Raw genomic sequence first — 26514 nt, forward strand, 5'->3', positions numbered from 1 at the left:
CCGTAAGTCGCTCGTAACAGAAAATGGATCGGTTTCAAAGCTCTCACGCGAGTCACACGGAACGCACGCAAGTAGAAGCTAAGTGGCACGCGTCTAGTAAGTAAGAAACAAGTGCAAAAATTGCAAACATTCTTGTCCGCCCGCGGAAAATCTTCTACATGCTTTAAACTACCTCCTCGCCACAAGCCCGCGGAGCTTGCCCGGACAGGTGTGATACCGCCTTTATACTATGCGTGCATGGAAGCTGCGATACCACTAGCGTGTGCTTTAGTGCAGTGCAGTGCAGTGGCTAGCATGCGCTAGCTCCGCAGCACCAAAATAATTTGTGACCCGCGACAACGGTTTCAGGCAAAAGTCGCAAGAGCAAATTCCCCCCTAGGCAGGTTACAAAGATTTTGACCATTATTTTTGTCGATTTAGGTTTTTTGCAGAAATCGAATCTTTGATATGTTTTCTACATCTACACTAAATTTCATAGCATAAGACTAAATTTTTCCTATCGAAAATGGAATTTTAAGCACCCTATGTTGGATCGCACTCGTCAGTTTCGAGCTTCTTTTGGACGCCGCACCAATATCCCCAGTGTTGCTACGGCGCAGGGTCTCGCATGCGATTGGCTGGTGCGTCGCATACATTTACATAATTCGGCTTTCGGAGACACCAGTTGCAGCGTTTGAGGAATGCTTTGTCCACGCGTGCACGATTACATGCTCCATTGTTCTTGCTTTACTGTGGTTTATATACGCTCGCTCTGTAGTGCGTGCTCTTCGTTTGGCTTTCTATCCAATTAAACCATTCTACCGCAATGTTCGACAACAGAAGTGAAACAAAAATCATGTAGCATGACATAATCGTGTGAAAAGAAAACTAAATATTCTCAAATTTGTCTACTTGTACATGGAGTAAAAACTATGACAGCAGACTGACTCAATGGAAGGTAGATAAGAGGAAAGGAGCGGTCACTATTGTGACCAATTATATTCAAATACTACACGTCAAGATCGCACCAAACTAACGAGTCGTGTTTGTTTGTTTGTTTGTTTGTTTTAATTTAACTAGCACCACCGAACAAAGCAACATATATGTATGCATGTCTTGTAAAAGCAAAACAAACAGGAAGCGTGACCCTTGCCAGCACTAGCAATTTTCTGCCTTCAAAAGGGTCGCCAATGTTAAAGACAAATCAACCACAACGAAAACGCGATTTGTAAAATAATGTGTGGATTCGCCAGCACTCCTGTTACATGCACACAGTCATGACGTGTGGATGCCATTGCGTAATGCGTGCACCATACACATGTACATGTACACCATACGTGCACTTATCGTATTCGCCATCTTCAAAGACGTACTGGTAAACAAACCCGAGCGAAACGCATTGTTTTTCGGCTCCATACGCTGAGCTCCGAGGAAAGTGCCCGGGAAATTTGACTCTCTCAGTGAGCCAATCAGAAGGCGATGTGGTTGCTAGAGGCGGGGCTTAACATCGATTGGCACCATCGTACGGATGGGTGATTCTCCCCTCGCATCGCCGCTCGGACATTGTCTTTGAGAAAGAGGTGAATCTTCAAAGCCTGTTTTCTCGCAAATTTGTCAGGCTAACAACTTAAAAAGTGCATTTCATTTCTCTTTCTTTGCCCACTTATGGTGCCGAAGAATAGAATTGTTTTATATCAATGCAAAGCTTAGGAAATGGGCAATGTGATTCAGTGAAAAAATGAATTTTCAAAATTCCCGACTTTTGCCTGAAACCGTTGTCGCCGGTCATATTTCCTCTTTTTGGCACCCAGAGTACAACCTTTAAAAAAAAAAAAATAATAATTCAACAAAATGGCTGATTTTTATTTGGTACCCCGAGATACCATTTATGTCATTATATATTTATTACACATAGGAGTTGATAGAACAAGTTGTTTCAAGGTATACATGTACATCAATCTTCATGGCAATGTATCACACAGCACATGACTAAAATAGATATGTTACCAAAAGTAGGAGCTGCATTCTACAGGTTTATCTGCTGTTTTGCATTATAGTCAAGTGCAGTTTAGACCATTTTTTTCCCCGGGGTCTTAGTCCCCGACCAAGTCACATGTCAGAGACCTACAATATGAAAGGATACAACTGTCATTAGTCTTGTGAGTAGGAACAGACTGTCTTGATTACAACAATGATGCATAGTGAACATTTCAAAAAATAATTCTTTTGGTCTACACTGTATCCAGCAGATTTGTGTTATTCCACTTTATAATTTGTTGGAAAGTTTTCACACTGGCAATAAACAAGCTATACCGATGTTGCACAATCATAAAAGAGTTGTGAATATTGCATGAATGTTTTCTAAATGAATAAAATACAGCTAGAATACCACAATTTTGTATGGTAATACAATGTAAATTACATGCCATCTACACTTTTGGCAAAGGTTTCACTCAAATGATAGAGATAACTTCATTGATAATCCAAAGTGCATGAACGTTTGAGGGTGTACATATGCCCTTGAGTACTCTAAAGGCAGTATCTACTAGCATTCACATCGCTAAGGTTTGACACACATGTATAGAAGTTCACATAAACTGGCAGCTGCATAAGCAATTTGAAGATGTACATGTACACAACGGGTATATATGAAGTGTACTTACTGGAAACAAAATAAAACATGTATAAAAAAAAATGTAACCTTCAACAACAGAGTAAACTGCAAGAATGTTTTGTAGGTGAAGAAATGCACTTAAGTACTTTGAAGGCAAGTAACTACTGGTCACAATCCAAGGTTTCACACACATGAATATGAATTCACATAAACTGGCAGCTGCATCAACAATTTAAAGGTGTACATACATATTAACTACAATCATCACTGACGGTGATTAATACCCCCGCCCCTAGGGTTGCTTTATAGTATGTGATGTCATGAGGGCAATGACGTTAATACCAAGTTTGTGCACTTGTCGAATTGGAAACAGAATAATTTTAGTTTACTGTACAATTACAGAGTTTACACTGAGTATAAAACTTACAGCAAATGGAAACATGCTTTCCCCCAGCATCACTACACTTAAAGACCATCATACACACCAAATTCATAGCTTGAATGGTTTATTTTGATACAAAAATGAGTGGTTACCATGGCAACACATTTTCCTTAAACTAACACATTGGTGTCTTGCAAAACTAGATCATGATACATACTAAATTTGACTTTAATTGCTTGAATGACGGAAAAGTTATTCGATCTGCAAGGTTTTAGTAAAATTGTGGTTACCATGGCAACGGTTTGTGTGACAAACACAAAAATTATGTGTTCCACATCTATACCTCAGGGCCATAATGCCTACCAAATTTGGTTTCAATTGCTTGAAAACTGTGGAAGAAGTTCACTCCACAGGATTAACAAATAAAATGCGGTAACCATTGCAACGCATTGTCCGATACAAATACAAAGGACATTTTACAAAACTACACTTAAAGAGCATCATACACACCAAATTTCACCTTCATAGATCAAATGGTTCAATTTGATACAAAAATGAGCGGTTACCATGGCAACACATTTTTCTTATATTAACACATTGGTGTCTTACATAACTACACCTCCCGATCATCATACATACTAAATTTGACCTTAATTGCTTGATGTGGAAGTCATTCAATCCACAAGGTTTTGGTAAAATTATGGTTACCATGGCAACGCTTTGTCCGACAAACACAAAATTTATGTGTTCCACATCTATGCCTCAAGGCCATAATGCCTACCACATTTGATTTCAATTGCTTCAAAACTGTGGAAGTTGTTCACTCCACAAGATTTCGAAGAAAACATGCAGTTACCATGGCAATGCTTTGTCAAGTACAAACACAAAGAGTGTCTTGCATAACTAAACCTATAGATCATCATAGATACCAATTTTGAAATTGATTGCTTAAATACTATGGCAGTTATTCAATCCAAAAGCTTTTGGTAAAATTACGGTTACCATGGCAACGCATTGTCCGACAAGCACAAAAAACAAGTCTTGCACATCTATACCTCAATATCATCATTTACCCCAAGTTTCATTTAAATTGCTTCAAAACTGTAGGAGTTCGCGACGCAATATTTTGCGACAGACCGACCGAATGACCGCCCGCCCGACCAACATCACGGTGATTCCTATATACCCCCTTCACACTATGTGTGGCGGGGGTATAAATATACTTATTGGAAACAAAACATATATTATCAACAATACAAACTGCATGTTCAAAGGTGTATATTTACCCTTAAATACCATGAAGGCAAGTATCTCTTTCCATTGCCAAGGTTTCACACACATGAATATGAATTCCCATAAAATGGCAGCTGCATCAACATTTCGAATGTGTACATACTACATTATGAAGTATACTTATTGGGAGAAAAATGTACAAACATATGCCATGTACACCAAAAACTGTCTGATGCAAAGTGAAAGTGTTGTTAAGCATCAGAGAAGTCATACTCGTAAAATAATCAGAATAATGCGGAACTTATCAAAAAAAAATAAAACAGAAGAGAAAAATAAAAATACATAAATATATAAATTCAAAAAAGTGCATAACAAAATCATGTAATATGAGATAATCCTTCTAGTCCCACTTCTTTGTATTCTGTTGTACCTAGACAATCTTCATCAGAAGATACAGTTTTGATGAAGGTACTGCTTTGAACTTGAAGATGATGCAATCTCTTCCTCTGATGATGAATTATAAGACTCCTAAGCAGGTAATAACATCCATTATGCAAACCAATGTGGAAATGGGTCATGTGTAATACAGGAAAAAAAAAACAACAACAACAGAGGAATAATGATTATAATTTTCAAACTAAACACAAAAGACATGGATTATGATAAAGAATACCTGAGAACACATTCCTCAAAATGATTAGGACTCCTGCATTAATCAAAAGAGGGAAACTTCTATTTATCTACAATATGCACATAGGAGAGACCTGTCTTCATACAATGTACACGTACACTTGTACAAAGCTTGTACATCATCAAAGAAATAACAATATTCACACGTAAAGCTCAGATTTGTTACAGTAATTCTTCACCTGATTTGCCTGATTTGGAGTCTCATAATTCATCATCAGAGGAAGAGATTGCATCGTCTTCAAGTTCAAAGCCCTGCTCAGCAGTACCTTCAACTTCTTCAGGGCCTTCATCAGAAGAGTGATATCTTCTTCCCCTTCCGAAGAGTCACTATCACTGGAAAGCTCTATTGGTTTAACAGATGCTTGTATTTGTGATTTTTCTGATGTATGCACATTGGCACATTCACTGCATCTACAACCTGGACCACACAATTTACCCTCTTTTTTGCATTTACATCTTTTATTAATACATTTATTCTTTTTACAGGAATATCCCCTTGTCAAATAGGCTACATTATTACGAATTGCAGTCATATTTTCTTCTGAATCCCACTTAATATCTATAACTGGGACGTCATTGTCATATCCCACAATATAACCATGTGATGCCAAATCAGGATATTGAAATTGGGGGGTAGTACTTAAACTCCATATGGTAGAAACCCAACATGACCTTAGCCAATGGTACTGAAGAGCAGTATTTGAGGGAAGTAACTCATCTTCATAATGATCCTAGCCATGTAGCCTGCCTAACTTTATTCAATGCATTTTCATGCTGTTCCATGGCTGTATCCCCACTAACACTTGAGAATAATTGAAGTGGTGAGTCAAAATTATGGAGGCAAGGCCTGTTTGCCTTAAAATAAACACAAAGTATAAGTCTGTAGAACGAGAGAAGATCCATTTCACTGTTATTGTAAATAATGCTACATGCTAAGTTGCCAGTAGCTTCTCCTGAAATAAATGATGCATACTGGAAAAACATAGTCATGAACTTACTTTTGCCTAAATGGGCAAAGTATAACAAAATCACACCCAGAACATATGTACAACATTTGAATACATTTCAAAACATCAACATTACTAGAAATCAAAGCAGACAAATCAGAATCAGCTCTTATAGCATCTTGCAAAACATTTACGTTGAGAAATCTTTCCTCCCAAACTTTAGCATTATACTGTATACAGACAAACTTATCTGAAAAGTCCAAAGTCAGACTAATCATCCCAACATCTCTATCAACAGAATATATCAGTACATGTGTACAAGCAGTGTCATACACATGTAATAATATTTGTGTGTCACTCTCTTCATGGTTATGAATGAGTGAATGATATTCGACCCCCTTACTAGTAACAGCAACACCTGACCACCCTGGTGTGGAGTGTAGGCCAACATGAAACCCCCCCCCCCCCAGATGTTATAAAAATCTGCTCATCTTGCAGCTTACCTTTCACAAGGTCCACAATGATTCTTGACAGGTATCTAATAAGAGCATGCTTGTTCTTGTGAACATGTAAAAATTTTGACCAATTTGGTGGAAGTAATGTATCATCATCTATCTCGCTCACTGCTGTGTCAGAATCTTCATCGTCTTTATCCCTTCTTGACCGTTCAATTCCTTTTGGTGACATACCTTGTGTATCCACCTGATCAAACAGAATTCTTACATCTTTGAAACCTCTTCTGAAACGGGTCACAACCCAAATATCAACAATAAAACATGCATATTCACTAAATCTCTTAAAGTGCTTCAGTGGTGATGTATAAATTAAATTCATACCTTCAGCCACAAGACACGCTCCCTGTTGAGTAATGGTTGGACGACCAGATACTACTTCATACTTGCTTCCATAACGTTTATCAAAAATGTCATATATCACATATTTGGCACCTTTCTGGGGTAGATTATCACGATCACATATTGCTCTCGGTTTTTAATAAACTGACAAAGTGTACTAACTGGTTGTTTTTGTTCTTGAGAGGAAGCAATCAAGCGTTTGCAACAAAGAGTTACAGTCCTAATTTCTTTCTGATTACTTGAAATCTTTCTGCGAGTAACTCTGGGTTTGGCAAATGTTTTCAAGTTATGTTTCCTTAAAACTGGCTTTTCTACACTACTCTCCTGAAGTATTTGAAATTTACAGAAATAGGTGTAAGCATCCTGTCCTATCTTTCTGTATGAAAGTAAAATGCTTTCTTGGTCTTGGAAGAAGGAACTCTAGTAAATACATGGTATAAGCCTGGTTCCTGATCTGGCAAAATCATAGAAGTCTCAACAAGCTTACAGAGGTATAATTTCACATTAGAACATTCAGACTTAATTACCGACTGTGAAAGATCTTGGTAAAGTATGGATGTTGAAGGATTAGATACGTCTAGCTGTTCTACAAAATTGGTTATCAACCTTGCTTGGTACTGTATTGTACCAGCAATCTTGTCCATGTTTTTAGGTAGACTTCTTGAAAGGGCTGTTTTACATTCTTTGTTTATGAGCATTTCATGGGCCTCATCTAATGCAACAGATGAAAAATTGATCCCTCTTATACTAGAAACAAAGGCGCCATTTTTGAAGTGTACAAGAACATGCTCGGTAAAGCTGCCATCACACTTAAATGGATTGGTATCATCTTTGAATAATTTTGCCTATCACAAGCATGAAATAATGGGACCATCTCTTTCAAAGCAGCATTTCTCAACTCCCAGTTGCCAGAGCATACAGCAATGTAAAATTGGATGTAGGACATGCAGTCCCTGTGAGCAAAGTTGTTCCAGAATTTGAAAGTGTGTAGTTGTTCAGACATATCGGTGCAGAATGACATGAACTCTTCCTTCATTGATCCATAAATTTCTGACTTCTGAAACTGATTTTGAAGTTCACCAAATGCACTGGTATCAAAAGTATTATCATGAACTTTAAGTGAGAGTATTACAGATTTAACTTCTTCTAGAAAAGCTTCATTTGAAAAAGCATTTGTTTTGCTATCTCTGTAATTAAGGAAACACTGAAATTGGAACATAAACAATGCCTCATGAACTTGGACAATGAATTGATGGGTGCGTTTGAAATTTGAACAACTTGAAAGGCTATTCAATGTCATGTTCTTGTGTGTAACTTTTGCCAGATCCTTCATTCCCCCATCCCAAAATATTTTCATCAGAACCTCTTGGTAATTCTTTAGCAGATGCCAATCTCCAATATATGGGATCATCCAATCTAGGGTTGCACCGTATTCACGTTTGATGTTAAGCAAGATCTTAAAAATTGCTCCATCACCTGTAACAACCAAATGATTGACCTGTTCTGTGATCTGGAAAAGATCATACAACAGTTGAACTGAACTTTGCAAAGTTTGTTTGGAATCGGCTGGTTCGTCTAACACATACAGATATGAAAACAGGGATTTTTCAGTGGTGGTATTTTCACTATCTAGGAGCAGCCTGCATTTGAAATTTGGCAACAATGTTATAGACGAATATTCACTTCTTGTCGCTAAATATCTCTCTAAAACATAGAGAAATATGTCATCATTATGTGCACATATCACCTCTTTTTCCTTATCAGAAAGAGTAACGGTCTCCAAAGAAATTTGTGGTCGGATATAGGTCTTGTATTGAGTTGGTTGGAAATAGTCTTTGGTCGGAACGTCAAGAGGGTATTAAAGACAGTTTAATCTTTTTTCGAGCAGAAGGTTTTCTCGTTCTTTGAATGGATACGGCAGAGCTGGTAGTGGGATTGTCCAGCCTTTCAAAAGAACCGTGTAAAGTTTCACTACAGGGTTTTGGTTGCTGAGCCATGATTGAGGTACCATTCCAGCTACGTACTTGGTCTGCAGTCACAGCAGCATGTGACGCGAGAACATCAATATTATCAATGGTTACATGTGTGAAAGAATCATCGTTCAGGGTTGATAAACATCCCTTTATATCTCTGACATCTTTTAAATGTTGTAAAAATCTATCAAGGGTGCTTTCTGAGCAAGACAATCCTAACCTATTCATTATTCTTAGTAGCTTTGAGGAATGTGACATTCTCTTATAACATTGGTCATAATTACATGGAAGGGATAAGTACATGAGTCAGTTATTGCACACTGCAATAGGAAAACTAGAACAATTCTTCGGATTCTTCTTTGCATTCCATGCAATGTACTTTCATTTGAAAATGATATAAAGTCTTTGGTAAGACAAACGGAAGACTGTTTGAAAAATTGCATTTCTTCTGTATTTGCTGTAAGCAAACTAATGATATTCCGAATGATGGGATCAAATGATGATACAGCATCTACAAGATTAAAATCAGCAACTGCTAGTGGATTGGACACAAAAATATCATTTATGACCTTAGTCTGACTCCTAAGTTGCCTACTCCCATTACACAAAAGTAAACGTAAAGAACCTTCTTCATGAACAGCTTCTACACTCTCTTCACTAACATATATATCTTCAAATTTATCATCCCCTTTCTTCATTAAATATCTCAAATTTGAGTGTGCATTGTGAAGGCTAGTTATGAGTTGATCAGGTGTGATGCTTTTTACACAGAATAACACTCCCTTCTTTTTTGATGTCCTATGAATTGAAAACAGATTTCCGAAAGTACTTAGAATTTTGGTCATTAACCAGGGACATGTTCTAAATGAATCACGATATGCATCGGAATCCACAGTGAAAGATTTTTCCAGTTCTAAGTGAAAGACGTCGTATGCATTTGTCAGCAAAAATGCACAATCAGTTTTAGCCCACATACAAATCTGCTTAAAAGGGCATTGTACCGTTTTTTTATTTTTTTATATGTTGTTCTTTACACAGAATCAAAATTTCATTACGATTTAGCCCGTAATTTCATGTTAAAAATTGAACTTTTTGGGTGAGAATTATGCTAATGAGCTGATGAGCCCGGATGTCGTGCCATCACAGGTGCCAACTATATCACTAATTACAAGCTCTCGCATACGCGTGCGTTAAATCGTACCGAGTAGCAGACGACGCTTAGGCCCAATTTAGCTAGCAGACGGCACTTGTGTACTGTCCTATTCATGCAGTTGTCTCAAATTTCGCTGAACCAAATCGCACCAAAATTACAGGATATACTTCTAAGCATATTTCAAAATACTGTCTTATATTTGAACGAAATCAATAATCGAGAAGTATCAATATTGACGCCGACTTTCAAGTCGTCACTCAAAAAAAAACTCACTTTCACATGCACAATCTAGAACTGAAGTTAGCCGACTAATACTTTGCGAACGGGGAATTTACGCGGGAACTAAACTAAAAAATGTCATGATTTTGGCGATTTGTGTGATTTACGAACTATATTTTTCATTCGACTTAGCTCAAATAATTTATAAATTGATTTTTTGCTCCCGATTACTTGAAAAGATTTGTCTCATCATATTACATGGCTAACTTCAGTCTGTGCGTACGCAGGCAGGTAGGGCCTATGCCGCGATCACTCTTGTTTAGTCGTACAGAGCAGATTATTTTTAGCGACGACAGGAAAGTCGACAACTTCACTTACGCTTCCCGACTTGCGATTTGATTCCAGTTAGTGTGAGCAAGTGGACATGAGTCATAAAGTATTTCCTGTGATTTTGGTGCAATTTGGTTACAGTCGTAAGTGAATTTTGAGATATCTACATGGATATGGAAGTACGCTAGCACTATACCTACACCAGCGCTTGGATCGCGAAGCGGCGGCACTGTTAGTATCTACATGGTCAGGCCACTCTTCCGAGGTATGGGTCCTACTAAAACTAAACTAGATCTAGATCTAGTCCTTGGTGTTAATACGACCACCATGAGATTTATCTCGACTACAAAAACATTGAAAATCCATAAAGCAGATACCTTACCTGCAAAATTCAGCACAGAAACAACAGGGCCTGCAGCATAAGGGCCTAGATCTAATGGCAACGCTAGACCTTGGAGTCTGGACTTTCGTCTGGACTTTCTTCAAGTTCTGGCAGCAGGGGCATGTATACTATAACGTTTACGCTGTGCCTATTAGCGCTGTTCACGTACAGCTGTCGACGGGGCGGCGAGTGAGTGTAGGGGCCTACTCATCAAGACTTGAACTGCCACGTAACGTTAGAATCTACTCGGTCCTTGACTGCTCACTAGTACTAGTCCTAGTTCTAGTCTAGAGTCTATGTGTACTGGGTGCCCTTTTCTTCTAACTAGGCGTTAACCGTGATTGCCATTGACTATCACTCAGTCCTCATCTTCGTTAGATAAGTTTGAACTGTTGAACCATTATCGCTAATCATCAATGCATAGTATAGTTAGTGCAGCATTACTTACACACAGTTTTCTATGGGCAGCACGTTCGGACAATGATGCCAATTTCATTTTGCATATCTGGGATATTCCCCACAAATTTTATCTAAATAAAAAGCTTTTGAAGAGATTCCTTTTAAAAATTAATTAATATTGTTTAACATGTTTATTTCAGCTCCATAATGCAATTTTATCAAATAACAGTTTTTGCAGTACTTCATGTGAGATTTCATCAGTAAATTGACATGTGTAGTTCGTTTTGCTAAAGTCGGAGGGTGGCACCTGTGACGTATGACAAATTGTGTGGATCGTTCCTTGGCTTGCTCGTTTTCATTTTTTTTCAAAAAATCATTACAGGCTTATCCTGGGTTTTAGAATCCTCTCTTGCCAGTTGTAGGCATCAAAAAATGTAGATTAGAATTATCAGACAATTAGAAAATGTCAGTACAGTTTTCTTTTAAATGTATGTTACATATCTTTTCCAAAACTGTGTTTGAACCCAATAATTCGTCCTCATCTACTGTTATCACACTCTCCATGTTTTCTATATTCACCTCAGATACGACACGTCCAGAAAATGAAAATTTGTAGCACTGCTTACATATAACATCCCTTTCACTCTCTACAAAATTAATATTGATTATTTTCAGTTGGCTTCTATCTATGCTTTCATTGTCATGCAAGCTGTATTTCTTTTGTGAGGATTTAACAACATAACTACACACAGCACACTTGAAATTCTTTGATACCTGATAATTTGACATTTGGGCCCGATGCTTTTAACAAAATAGAATGCACTCTGGAAGTACTTCAAAAGTTACAGAAAAAGCAGAATTGAACTCTTCTAAAGAAATATTTGACGCCTCGACTGTAGCCACACTATCACATTTTGATACACTTGACAATACTGTATGCAGGCATCTTTTCTTTCTGTTTTTTCGATTTTTCTGGGGGGTGTATGAGGAATCCTTTGATTTAGCACTAAATTTCTGTCCACAGGCATTACAAATACAATCTGTGTCCCTGACATGTTCATATTTTTCATGTATTATACTCCCAAGATCTTGTGAGTCCATACCACTAATGTGGCAATACCTGGTGGATTTTCTATTGCAAAGAGCACACAGACAACACTGCTCTTTCCCACATGGCTTTGGCTTCACCCCAGCAGAATGATGACTGTATGCCTACTGCATCTCTCATAGAAAAGGGACATCTGGAGTGGCAAAAAAACAAAAACAAAGTAAAAAATGAAAATAAAGAAAATGAGAACAATACTAATGTCACGATATTCAAAATACTTGGAAAGTTATTAATATGGCTATCAATAAAAATAAGGACAAACCCCATATAACATCAATCAAATACGGTCAGTGATTTATTTGTTGATGATGTTTTCTCAATAGTTGATATTTTAATCAGTATTTTTCACAAATAGGAAGTAATCTTGCCAAAAATATTCCATATACTCATCTGAATTTTCAAGATTATTTAGAAGTCCCCAATCCTAGCTCATTGTTTTTCATGCCTTTGCACAGAAATGAATTATTAGATTTAGTTCAGAATTTAAAAAAAAAAAAAAAGCTCTGGTTATGACGGCATTGATAATGTCCTTTTAAAAAGTATTACTGATTATATCGTTGATCCACTTGTACATGTATTTAATTTGTCTATAAGTAATGGTGTTATCCCTGAGGCTATGAAAGTCTTGAAAGTAATTCCTGTCCATAAAATGGGGGAAAGGGAAGATGTCTCCAATTATAGACCAATATCCCTGCTAACCTCCGTTTCGAAAATGTTAGAAAGGGTTGTTTACACCAGGCTTTTGAAATTGTCAGACACTCATAACATTATTTCTGATCATCAATTCGGATTTCAGCAAAAGCATTGCACATCTCATGCAATCCTTACCTTCCTTGACAGGGTTTCAAAAGCGATAGATACATTTCATCATACCATTGGAGTCTTCCTGGACCTCTCCAAGGCCTTCGATACCATAGACCACAACATACTGCTTCACAAATTATCACATTATGGTATCAGGGGAAAGGCCTTGGAGTGGTTCAAGAGTTACCTTTCTAATCGAAAACAATTTGTATTTATCAACGGTCACGCATCGACTATGCAAAATGTTAACTGTGGTGTTCCTCAAGGAAGTTTACTAGGTCCCCTTTTATTTATTCTCTATGTCAATGATATGTCAAATTCTTCAAACATCCTCTCTTTCTTAATTAATGAAGTTACTCCATTGGATTAGAGCGAATAAACTGTCAATAAATTTGCAAAAAAAAAACTAAATGTATGCTGCTCAGTAATTCGCTGGAAAATTTACTAAGAAATGTTTTTCTGGAAGACACGGTCATAGAAGAAGTCTCTTCCATTAAATTTTTAGGTTTGATTCTGGACAATAAACTTACCTGGGGATTGCATATTGATTCTGTATGTCGTGTTATTTCAAGGAATATAGGTATTATAAACAAAGTTAAAGTTTATCTTCTCCCAAATGTACTTTTTATGTTATATTCTACTTTGATACTACCCTACTTAAACTATGGGATACTCGCATGGGGAAACACTTTTTCTACTTACACAGAAAGAATATTATTATTATTACAGAAAAAAGCTCTGCGTATCATTTGTCACGAATCGTGGAGAAGTCATACTAATAATTTATTTCACGAAAATAATATTTTGAACATTTATGACCTTTATCGTTTGCAATTAGGACAATTCATGTATAAACTCACCAACCATTCTCTCCCCCTTGTGTTTGATTCTATGTTTTTAAAGAATGAATCTGTTCATGCATATCCAACCCGTCAATCCCATGAATATCATTTGCCTTTGACTAGGACGGCTTTTGCAAAATCTTTATTCTCCTTTTCTGGACCAAAATTCTGGAATTCTCTGGACAATAATATAAAAGAAGCTTTAAGTTTTAATACATTTTCTTTAAAGTTAAAGAATTATTTAAAAACTTCGTATGCAACATAATGATTCATTCTTTTTTTTTTTTTTTTTACTTTGGATTTTCAAAACTGTTGTTGCTCGGTAATCTCACTACTCTTTGTTTATCAGTGAGCCCGAGCTTCGGTGCCTCCAGTGCCCTGGTTATGACCCATCGTTTCCCTCTCCTCTCCCCCCTCCCCCCCCCCCCCCCCATGTCCACCTCGGACTTACTACCTTCCTCACTATCTTTCTATCCTCTCATCAATCTTTCCTTACAAGAGAGCCGCCTTGTGTTTGTCAATGTGCGTTGGTATGTGTGCATGTATGTGTGTATTACTCTGTCTTTTTTTTTTTTTTTTTACTATCGCTTAGGGAAATTGTTGTTGTTTTTGCTACTCTGTTTTTTTTTTCTGTATGAGGGGACTGCATTCTACAAGCTCTGCTTTTTAGCAGTCCCCTCCATTTCCAGCAATTTTGTTTATTAAATGCAATTACCACAGTGACATAAGTTACTTTTTTGTATGTCTGTTGATAATTTACCTGTACCTTTTTTACAATGTTATTTCTGTTCATCGCATTGTGGTACTGATTTTCCGACATCTGTGTATACGAATGTTTCATTGTACTTTCAATTATTTTGTTTGTTGGAAATGAAATAAATCAACTTGAACTTGAACTTGAATGTCATAATAGATATAAAATGTTTTTCACACACACATATCAATATATATATATATATATATACACATATGAATACATGAAACAGGATCCCCATTTCTCAAGAAGACATTTGATAAAAAGGTGTTATTTATGATAACAAAAGCTGTGACTATCTTAGTTCTTTGTCCTTATATAATGAGCAGGGGAAAAATGAATTGATTTGATATTTATAAAAACTGAAAGCTAAACGTTTGTAACTAACAAATGAATTGAGTTATGCTACAATTGCACACAGGTGTTCATGTGCCCATGTATAATCTTTTCACTTGCATTTAGAAATACACTGTAACTTCAAGATCTCCAAGCAGAAGACAATGAAAAAAGTAACATGTGCCTACGAAGAAAGTCAAATTCATGCAAAATAATTTAAGTACACTGTACCTTCTTTCTGTCTCGCTTCCGTTTACTGGATCTGATGTGGCGTCTCCTCGATTTCTGTTGCATCTTATTGCGTACATACGAAGAATGAGCTCGAGGTAAGTCACTGAAGGTGTACGAGACTGGTGAAGAAGAGAATATTGATACATAGGGGATCAAGGCCAGTGTAGGTGTGTCTGATCTGTGTCGGTAAGGTGGAAGTGGAGGCAGTTCTGGTTCCTTAGAAGTGTAACAGGAAACAATGAATCCATTCTCAAGTCAAGGCAAATTCTTTTTCTTGCACTTTTTTCTTCGACGATTCCACGATCGATGTTGTCTTGATGATGGTGGGGAGGTAGATTTGGAATGGCTAGTTGACGACTGAGATAATCTCACAGAGGATGGCAAAGATGATGACGGTGATGATGGCAGGAATGTACTTCTGTTCTGGCAAGAAAATGGCGTAGAAGTGGCAGGGAATGTACTTCCATTCTGGCTAGAAGATGGCGTAGAAGCGGCATGGGATGTGTTTCCATCCTGGTAAAGAGATGGCGAAGAAGCAGCAGAAGATGTGCTTCCATTCTGGCAAGGAGATGGCAAAGAAGCAGCAGGGGATGTGCTTCCATTCTTGCTGGGAGATGGTGAAGAAGCAGCAGAGGATGTGCTTCCATCCTGGCAAGGAGATGGCAAAGAAGCAGCAGGGGATGTGTTTCCATTCTCGCTGGGAGATGGTGAAGAAGCAGCAGGGGATGTGCTTCGTAGATGGCAAAGAAGCAGCAGAGGATGTGTTTCCATTCTGGCTGGGAGATGGCGAAGAAGCAGCAGAGGATGTGCTTCCATTCTGGCTGGGAGATGGCAAAGAAGCAGCAGAGGATGTGCTTCCATCCTGGCAAGGAAAAGGTGTAGAAGAAGAGCTGAAACATGGCTCTGGTGATGTGGTGGCATGCGGGTGAGAAGATAGTGGAGACGAGTCCTCCTTGCGAGAAGACAGTAGAGAAGTGGGTTGAGCACATGAACATGCCTGCTGTGATGCGAGGGTGGCCTCCTGCAAAAGTAGACAAGTTGAGGAATATTAAATGTATTACAAGACATTTTGGATATTTCTTTACATATATGCATGAATACAAACTACATGTATACATACCATGTGCAGTAAATACATTCACAACATTCTGAAATGCATAGAAATATCACAACAATTACAAACTAGTACAGCAACATAAATATAAAAAACAAAAACTAACAAAGAAAGTAAAAAGTGATGAAATAAACCAATAGCTCATGATCCAGAATCACATGTCCATTACCATACTATGGACAATACACCATTTGTGTTTTAAGCTACAAAAGCACACCCAATGCTAAAATGTTATTCATGCCATTATCTGTGATACAGCTTTATAATCATAAGGATAGACAGAGGTGCTTACACTTCTCTACCCATAACATGATCTTTATCAACAAATATAGCTACATTGTAGTTCTGTGTATTAGGCAGATTGAATATTGTACATGTACATGATGTTGTACATTTTTTGTAAATACCTTCTTCTTTTTCGGGCGGCGAGGTGTCCATAACTTCCTCAGTTCTGGATTTATACGCCGGCAAGCCAGGGAAAGAGGGGGTTGCACGGATTTGACGATGCCTTGTCTAACAGCATTGCTGAGCACCTTCTTCCCCAGAAAGTTGAGGTGGAGGCCATCATACGAAAAACGGTCATCATAATGACAGAAATGAGAAGAAAAGTCAAGGAAGCCACAATTGACGAAAGTCGTACAGAGAGAATGTAGTTTGAGATTGTAGAAGAGGCTGGCCTCATACAAGTCCTGATCATCCCAACGAGGAAGAATGGCACTAAAAAATATTCTGGCACCAGGATATTTCTCCCTAACAGCTGCATACAAATGACTGTACGACTTACTGTCCAAGTCCCACACACTCCTACATAAATTGTTTGTTCCAATGTGGATCAGAACAATGTCAATGTCAGTTGTTTCAACAGTGTTCTCCTTGATAAAGTCTCTCAGAGATCAAATGGTACATCCAGGAACAAAAAAAAAACAAACAAACAACAGAGCTGTGCAAATGATGGTGTAGATCTTCTACTTCTAGGTCACGAAGATTATCCTGGAGGCCACAGAGAAGTGAATCGCCATAAATATGAACATTCCATCGATGTGATGTAGGGTCACGGGGATACCTACAATATGACACAAATAGAGAAGGGATTAGAAAATGCATCAAATTTGCCATCCATTACTCTAAGTAATCATGGATAAAGTTCTACACCTTTATTCACAATAACATGTCTGAAAACACAAAGTTGGAGTAAATCATAATTCAAGCAGAGGGAAACTATAGAGATACTTACATAAACACAGATTTAGAGAAGAATACATGTAAGCAGTGGTCTAGAAGTAGAGCACGAGACAGATGCTAAAAGTCTAACAAATTACTACTTAGACTATATCTACTTCTAAATTCTATATTTTGTAGTTCCAACTTTAGAGTGAAGAGTTAAATGGGACACCCTGGCCTGGTTTGGCCCCGTTTTGGGGTTAATAATTCTAGCCTGACCAGGGCCCAGGGGTCTCCCCAGATACCTAGCATAGAACTATTTGAAGACAACTAAATTACAACTCAACTCGAACTCTCAGACCATATGCAGACTAGATTCTGTAAATTGCAGAATGTATTGTTAGAGTTGTTCTCACTTGGAAGAGTATTACACTTAAGACGAGATGAAGGTTGAGACAGCTAAATTTGATCTTTCTTTCTGAGGCGAGCTGTAGAATCCAGAATCTGTAATGTAGCCTACAGTACATTGTACAACTGTTGTAACTGTCAGATGTTTAACTTACGCTACACTACAACTGTACGGTCACGCTAAAGCTTAGTAAACTTAGGCCTAAAGCAAAACACGGAATTGACAGAGTTTCATTTGACTGAATGAATAATGCTAATTTCAATGCATGGGACTGACCCGGCACCTCCGCACTGATCATTGACATCGGTGCATTTACGGTCCGAAAATATCCCCTTCCGCACTAGATGCGATAACGTGACCTTTCGGAGGACTAAAATACATTATTTGGCCTCTAAAAATGTAATATTCAGGCCTAATTTTGAATATGTTATGCTTCGAGGGCACTGTTGAACTTGATATCTGCGTGAAGCACGAAATATGGCTGACATGATGAAAAAACAAGAGACCCACGGGTCTAGCGCTCACCTGCGTATCGCAAGTTCACCTTTCACGCAGTCACCGAATCTAAATCATTCACAGCTCTACTAAAATTTGACCAGGCATTCTCAAGTACAAGATGAAAATGTACAATAAGGGCCCAAATCTTGTAAGATTCCTTAATTTGGGGGGGGGGGGGGAATTGGGGCCCCCTGGGGCCCTCTGGGTCGGGCATGGTGCCCATTTTGATAAATTGAGATCCTGACCCCCTAGGGATGCTACCTGCCAAGTTTGACGAAAATCCATCATGAGGTTTTCAGGAAGAAGATGAAAATGTACAATTCAGGCCCCCATTTGGACCTTCCCGCCACCAAGAGGGGCACCCCTGGATCTGCTATGAACAAACTTGAAACTAGTCATTAATGTACTCACTCATAATATTATCTTAGCTCTATAACTTCTGATTCTAGAGAAGATTTTCAAAGATTCCTTCATTTTTTTTTTTTTTTTGGGGGGGGGGTTGGGCACCCCTGGGGGGCCCCTGGGTGGGGCATGGTGCCCATTTCAACAAATTGAGATCCTAACCCCCTAGGGATGCTATCTGCCAAGTTTGATGCCAAGTTTGATGAAAATCCGTCTTGGGGTTCTCTAGAAGAAGATGAAAATGTAAAAAGTTTACGCACGACGCACGACGGACGACAGACACCGGACGAAGGACAATCGCAATAGCTCACTTGAGCCTTTGGCTCAGGTGAGCTAAAAATCACATCAATCCCCTTTTTAAATGGGTCATCAGCCAGCTATAAACACGGCAATGCTCAAAACAGGGAAAAACACTAAGTCAACATCAAGACACTTTTTACACGGCAAAAAAATACTCTTTTTAAATCGGAAAATTTGCATTTTGATCACAAGAAGTCAGACTTCAAACTTACCCCAACATCGCAGTGGAAAAGTGATGTAAACGCACGCCAACTGTGTCATAAAGACAAAGGTGGAATCCTCTCGCAAATGGCGAGACTCGCACCTCGGTCCGAGAGAGCTACGAGAAGACTTGGTTAAATCTGTCAGCTTGATGAGCCTAAATGAGCCAGCATGAAGATGCGAGCTCACTCATACATATATATGCCAAGTTTCATTAGGATACCTCAAACGATTTTTAGTTACACTGTCCGCAAAATTGATTACGGAAAGGAAGGACGGATGGAAAGATGGACAGACAGACAGAAGGACGGACGGACGGACGAGAGGACGGACAACCTGAAAACATAATGCCTCCGGCACCACTTCGTGGCGGAGGCATAAAAACGACTGCATGCAAGACTGGTATGTCCCTTGATGTCAGCCCCATCAGCCCCAAACACTTCCTCTTTTCTCCTTTGCGCCATAGTCGCCCTAGGCTCTTTTTGAATTGTCCGTGGCTTGGTCTGGATAAAAATATTCTGAAGGCGCAACCGAGGGTTGGGAGGGGAAAAAAGGTATACATGTATATGGGGGAGACTCACCCCAAGATTATCCAAAGAGGGAGTCAATGCGGGAACTCTCTCGAAACTGGAAATGTCCCCAGAGAGAGGAACCCCCAGACTTGTCTCCCTCACATTCCCACATGGGGCAATTCAAGGGAAAGCCGGAGAGGGAACAAGCTCAGGCATCCGGCCTGAGACTGACTGCCGCACCGCAGGGACGGTCCCTGAAGCTGCAGGATTTGACGCATACACCAGAGGGTCAGAGGGGGCTACCATCTATATAGGCAGTGAGGTACCCGCACTATCGAACGTGGAAGAATGATACATACACATACTGCGATGATCTAGGAAAGTCAAGAAATCTTGAAATAGGGCGGAGCTATCGAGAAACTGACCCTTCAGAGCAGGAGGCACTAGGCATGACAGGTGTACTGGCTGTATCATCTGATACACGCATGCCTGCACTTGTTTCCACAAAGCTCAGATCAGGATGGAGGGTGCGGTGGAAAGCATAGTTGGAGCCGCTGAGGTTTTATTAGAACTAGGCATAGCTAAATATTCTGCGAAGGAGTAAAAGAATTATGTGCAACACAATCCACCAACTCTCAAATGAGAAAAGAAGGAAACACATAAGAAACACAAGACAAACGCTTAGCCATACGAAGTGCACACCAGTCTTCAAAGAAAAAAAAAATGTCAGTGTACAAACACAATAGGTGTAAGATCGAACAATAGGGATCCCGCTTTGTATACGGGAAGACTTTTCTCTGCAGTGACACAGACAGGAGTCCGGGGAACTCCTATCCAAATGAGTCTCTGAAGTTCTGGCGTGTTATGAAATCGCGCACGCCAATATCTAGCATGGGGCAAGATGGAATTCAGTAGGGGAAACTTTTGAACCTAAAAAAGAATTTTCTAACTTTTTGAAAGGGCAAAAAATCGCCTATGACCATTGACATTATGGTAACCTTTAACTCCCCAAGGGACATTTACCAGCCAAGCTTGATCACAAATGGACATATGGATCAAAAGTTATGAGCCATAATCGAAACATTTGGATCAAAAGTTATGAGCCATAATCAAAACGGGCCGTAAAAACATAACATTGGGCCCTACAAGTTTGTTGACCACTCTCTGTGAGCTTTGACCTTGTGGTGACCTTTAACTCCCCAAGGGAAATCTACCATCCAAGTTTGGTCACAAACAGACAAAGATCAAAAGTTTTGAGCCATAATCAAAATGCGCCGTAACACTTAGCATTGGGCCCTAAAAGTTTGTTGACCTTTGTGATCTTTGACCTCGTGGTGACCTTTAACTCCCTAAGGGACATCTACTTCCAAGTTTGGTCACAAACGGACATATGCATTAAAAGTTATGAGCCATAATCGAAACGCGCCATAAAAACTCCAGCCCTAAAGTTCATAGACCCCTGCCTGTGACCTTTGACCTTGAGGTGACCTTCATGTTTGGTAAAATGTGTAACTTTATATAATCACTCTTCCCTCCAAGTTTGATTGAAGTTGAAGTCCTCAGTAGAGAGTTATTCAAGTTTTTGTAGCATGAACCCCATGAACAAACTTGAAATTACAGTCACCAATTAACTACTCATACATAATATAGTAGCTCTTCAATTAAAAGCTCTATCACTTATGGTTCAAGAGAAGATTTTTAAACGATTCTTTAATTTGGGGGCATTTGGGCTCAAGGGCCCGAATTCACGAAGGTGGTACAATTGAAACCATGATTTAAACTATGGACAATTTGTATGGAGCGGCAAGTGTTGTATGGCCTATTTCGTTACAAAATCATTCATTTCGTCAATGAAATGATAATTTTGTAATGAAATGGTAACATTTCGTAACGAAATCAGTCATTTCGTAATGAAATAGGCCATGTGACACATGGCAGTCCACACAAATTGTCTGTGGTTTTAAACCATGGTTTCAATTGTATCACCTTCATGAATTCCGGCCAGTGGGTCCAAGGGTGTGGGGAGGGGGCATGGTGCCCTTTTGAACAAATAAAGATCCTATCATCCTAGGGATGCCATCTGCAAAGTTTGGTGAAAATTCATAATTGAAATTTCAAGAAGCTGCAAATGTGAAAAATGGCCCCTAATTTGCCATACCACCCCTCCCCCGGCACCTTGGATCTTCAATTAATAAAATGGGAAATGTCACACATATTAAAGTATTATACATATAGTTACCAATAATACTTGCTTGCAGCAGTAATTTATCTCTATCTTTTCTGGTTGTAGAGAAAAAGATTTTTAAAGATTCTTTAATTTTGGGGCTTTTGGGCCCCATGGGGCAGGGGAAGGGGGGCACGGTTCCTACTAGAACAAATTGAGATTACATCACCATGGGGAAACTACCTGCCAAGTTTGGTAACAAGGCAAGTGCCATAATGTGCCTCGCCCATTCGCGTACAAGAAATTGTACGCGAATGGGATATAACAGATTAAAAAAAGAGATATAACAGATAAAAAGAGATATAAAAGGGTAAAAATGTATGGCAAAAAAGAAACGTGCCATAAAAACTTAACATTGGGCCCTTAGAGTTCGTTGACCCCTGCCTGTGACCTTTGACCTTGTGACCATCCACTCCCCAAGGGACATCTACCATCCAAGTTTGGTCACAAACGGACCTATGGATCAAAAGTTATGTCCCATAATAGAAACGCGCCATAAAAACTTAACATTGGGCTCTAAAAGTTCGTTGACCCATGCTTGTGACCACTGACCTTGGGGTGACCATCCACTCCCCAAGGGACATCTACCATCCAAGTTTAGTCACAAATGGAGTTATGGATCAAAAGTTATGACCCATAATAGAAATGCGCCATAAAAACTTAACATTGGGCTCTAAAAGTTCGTTGACCCATGCTTGTGACCATTGACCTTGTGGTGACCATCAACTCCCCATGGGACATCTACCATCCAAGTTTGGTCACAAATGGAGTTATGGATCAAAAGTTATGACCCATAATAGAAATGCGCCATAAAAACTTAACATTGGGCCCTAAAGTTCAATGACCCCTGCCTGTGAGCTTTGACCTTGTGGTGACCTTCATATATGATAAAATGTGAAACTTTGTATGACCCCTCTTCCCTCAAAGTTTGATTGCAATTGAAGCCCAGAGAAAAGAGTTATTGAAGTTTTTGTAGCGTTACAGACAGACGACGGACGGACTGACGACGGACGGACGCCGCAGGCGATCCCTTAGTCTCCCCTCACCTCCATTGGGATCGCCAAAAACTCATCATGAGGATTTCAGGAAGAATATGAAAGTGCAGAAGTTTATGCCAGACAGATGACATATTAATGCAGTAGCTCACTTGAGCTTTTGGCTCAGGTGAGATAAGAACATCCTTTATAGTGAACTTGGCAATAGATCTGTTGGCCACCAAAAGTCAAGATACATGGATGTCTACTAAAGCTACATGAAAACCATGGGACATCAATACCTACTAGAAATGTCGCTACAGCGACTGGTTATACCCCCGCCAAACAACATTTCATAAGCTTTGGTCAAAACAACATTTCATAAGCTTTGGTCAAAAAACTGAGGAAGTAGTTAAATCCGCAAGATCTTTCCTTGATCTTCTGCCATTAATATGCCGTTACCATGGCAACGCACTTTCGGGTACTGTCGAAAAATGCGTCTTGCACATCTACAACCAAAGGCGCACATCTGTACCAAGTTTCATGGAAATTGGGCAAAAACTGAGGAAGTAGTTTGCAACACAAAATTTTCCATCATTTTGGCTCAAAATATGTGAGCTGTTACCATGGCAACATACTTTTTGTCACTGTCAAGAAATGTGTCATGCTGACCTATATCCTAAGACAAACATTCAATATGAATTCCATGAGAATTGGAAGAACACTGATGAAGCAGTTTTGCCATGAAGCATTTTGCCCTATATTTTACCAATAACATGCCGTTACCATGGCAACGCACTTTTTGCCACTGCGGAAATATGTGTCTTGCACATCAACATATTCAGATGAACATCTGTACCTAATTTCATAAAAATTGATCAAAAACTGTGGGAGGAGTTCGCGACGCAAGATTTGTACCCATTTTTGCCCATAATATGCCGTTACCATGGCAACGTACTTTTGGGTACTGTCAAAAAATATGTCTTGCACATCTACAACCCAAGGCACACATCTGTGCCAAGTTTTATGGGAATCGGTTGAAAACTGAGGAAGTAGTTCGCGACGCAAGATTTGCAATGGCCCGACCGACCGCCCGACCGCCCGACCGTCCGCTGATTCCTATATACCCCCTTCAAACTTCGTTTGGCTGGGGTATAAAAATTGGGAGGACACAGCAAATGGTGCTGAATGCTTCAGAGGCACCTCAAGGCAGGCAAAGGATACTACATTTGGCAAAAGAAAAGTGGATCTGGAGAAAAGCATGACCACAGGGAGTCAACCCTACTTCTATCTACACCTGCAAAACAAGCGGAAAAATGCCACCATCAAATTGGTCTCTTCAGCTACAGCCAATGCTGCTCAGCTTGGGCAGCACCACGGCTTCAGAACACTGACAACATTTTGGGCGCAATACCAATGTTCCTCATTGACTGACAGAGACTGACTTCTGGTACTTGTTTTGTGCAAAAAAACAAAAAAAAAAGTGAAAGAAATATGTTGATGTCATAAGCACCTCTGCCAGATATGCAGGTGTAAACAGTGTGTGGATCCTTGGATTCCAAGCTTTGCAATTCATTGTTTCCAGACACACTATTGTGTAGTTATTCTTGTATTCATCCACTCATTCTTTTATTTGTCACAATCTCTACATCAAGGGAAATAGTGCTGGCATCTAGGCCTGCATTCAACAAGGACTGAGCCCAAACTTACCTTCAGATCATCCCCCTTGTTGCTGCTAAGTGCTGGCATGCTGACTGCTCTTCCTGGGGCAACAGAGAAATCTGACGAAATGTTCTGTAATGATACAAAAATAAATACAATGTTCAAAAACATGACATATATCATCATCACATGAAAATTAATCTCTCTCTTATTTCAACCTTTGCTTATAAAATATAATAGAGATAATTTACCACACCTACTTTATTTTCCAGACTACAATACATAAGTTAAAATAATGAATACACCTCCCATCCTGCCTGTCCTGAAAGGAGGAAAGAAGATAAAAAACAACACTTTGGCACATGTATGACATACCATTTCCAAGCTAAACCAGAATTGATATCCAAAGATGCATAAATACTAATGGCGCACTGCATTCTTGGGTATATTGCATTTTGAAAAAAAAAGAGGCTTGGATAAACACATATTGCATTTTGAAAAAAAATGATCAGAATTTGAGAACATAGTAAAACTAGAAATGTCGCTATGGCGACTGATGCCTCCGCCATAATGCATGATTCTCCCAATAGGTGTATGGTACAATGTCTTCACAATGTGTTATGACAGTTTCACAAAACTGACAAAATATTGAAATGACAGGTTTGTCAGAAATATCTTGAATGTTCACTTTCCTTGAACTAGGTTTGCTATAATTGTCTAAGAGTGCAGGTACCTGTATTTGGGGAATTGAGAACTTTTACTTGACTTCTGACCTACCCTTTTATAAGTTTATGCATTGAGTAATTTTCAAGGTATGAAGAAAGAGTGTAATTACAGTATAAAAAAAAATATATATATATATGCATTCAAACCTGACCTTTGACCCTTAACCTTTGACCTTCTGGCTGGAAATTTCTCAGAGAATCTCCATTAGGGAATACATGTATATATCAAGTTTTAGTTTTAAAAATAATAATGTAAGCATTGCATATATAGTATATGAGGGAAATAGTAACATTTTGAGGAGTTGACCTTGACCTTTGACCCCCTGACTAGTGACCCATGACCCCTACATTCCCTAGAAAATCCCTGCCAGTCAGTACATGTGTATGTACCAAGTTCCATGAAGATACATTGAACCATTTGCAAGAAAAGTGAAATTGTAACATATTCACCTAACCTTTGACCTTCTGACCTTTGACCTTATGACATGAAACTCTCTCTGGAGAATCTTTATGCAGTAGTACATGTCTACAATAAGTTTCAAGATAATACCTTCGGGCATTGCATGGATATGGGGGAAATAGCAATGTTTTTAGCATTTGACCTTGACCTTATGACCTTTGACCTCTTGCCAATGTCACTAAAATCTACTCAACTAATTGCCCCATCATACACATCCTTGGACCAAGTTTGGTGAAAGCTGCTTCATCCAGTTTAGAGTTATCACGTAAACAGATACATTTTAGGATTTGACGTTGATCTTTGACCTTTGACCTCTGTCCAATTTCACTCAAAACCTAATCAAGTAATTGTCCCATCATACATCATCCTCAGACAAATTTTGGTGAAATTTGCTGAATCCAGTCTTGAGTTATCACGTAAACAGACACAATTTAATGATTTGACCTTGACCTTTGACCTTTGGCCGATTTCACCCAAAATCTAATCAATTAATTGTCCCATCATACTTTATACTTGGACCAAGTTTGGTAAAATTCCAGTCAATATTACTCAAGTTATCGCGTAAACGAATGCGGAGGACGTACGGACGGACGTACGTACAGACGTACGGACGTACGGACGGACAGACATCCCGAAAACATA

General features: G+C 39.0%; 1 protein-coding gene and 2 pseudogenes across 1 annotated transcript in view; all 3 read right to left on the minus strand.

Moving 5' to 3' along the window:
• LOC140230890 (uncharacterized) overlaps positions 1 to 26514 on the minus strand; it is a 297769-nt gene that overhangs the window by 83924 nt on the left and 187331 nt on the right. The window contains exon 9 of the mRNA XM_072311033.1: positions 24736 to 24819. Within this exon, the coding sequence (XP_072167134.1) occupies positions 24736 to 24819 (84 nt within the window). The remainder of the gene's footprint in view (positions 1 to 24735; positions 24820 to 26514) is intronic.
• On the minus strand, positions 5100 to 12389 carry LOC140230514 (uncharacterized; annotated as a pseudogene).
• LOC140230515 (uncharacterized) lies at positions 15703 to 19779 on the minus strand (annotated as a pseudogene).

The sequence above is a fragment of the Diadema setosum genome, chromosome 7 (genome assembly GCF_964275005.1).
Source record: "Diadema setosum chromosome 7, eeDiaSeto1, whole genome shotgun sequence".
In the NCBI taxonomy this organism is placed as follows: domain Eukaryota; kingdom Metazoa; phylum Echinodermata; class Echinoidea; order Diadematoida; family Diadematidae; genus Diadema; species Diadema setosum.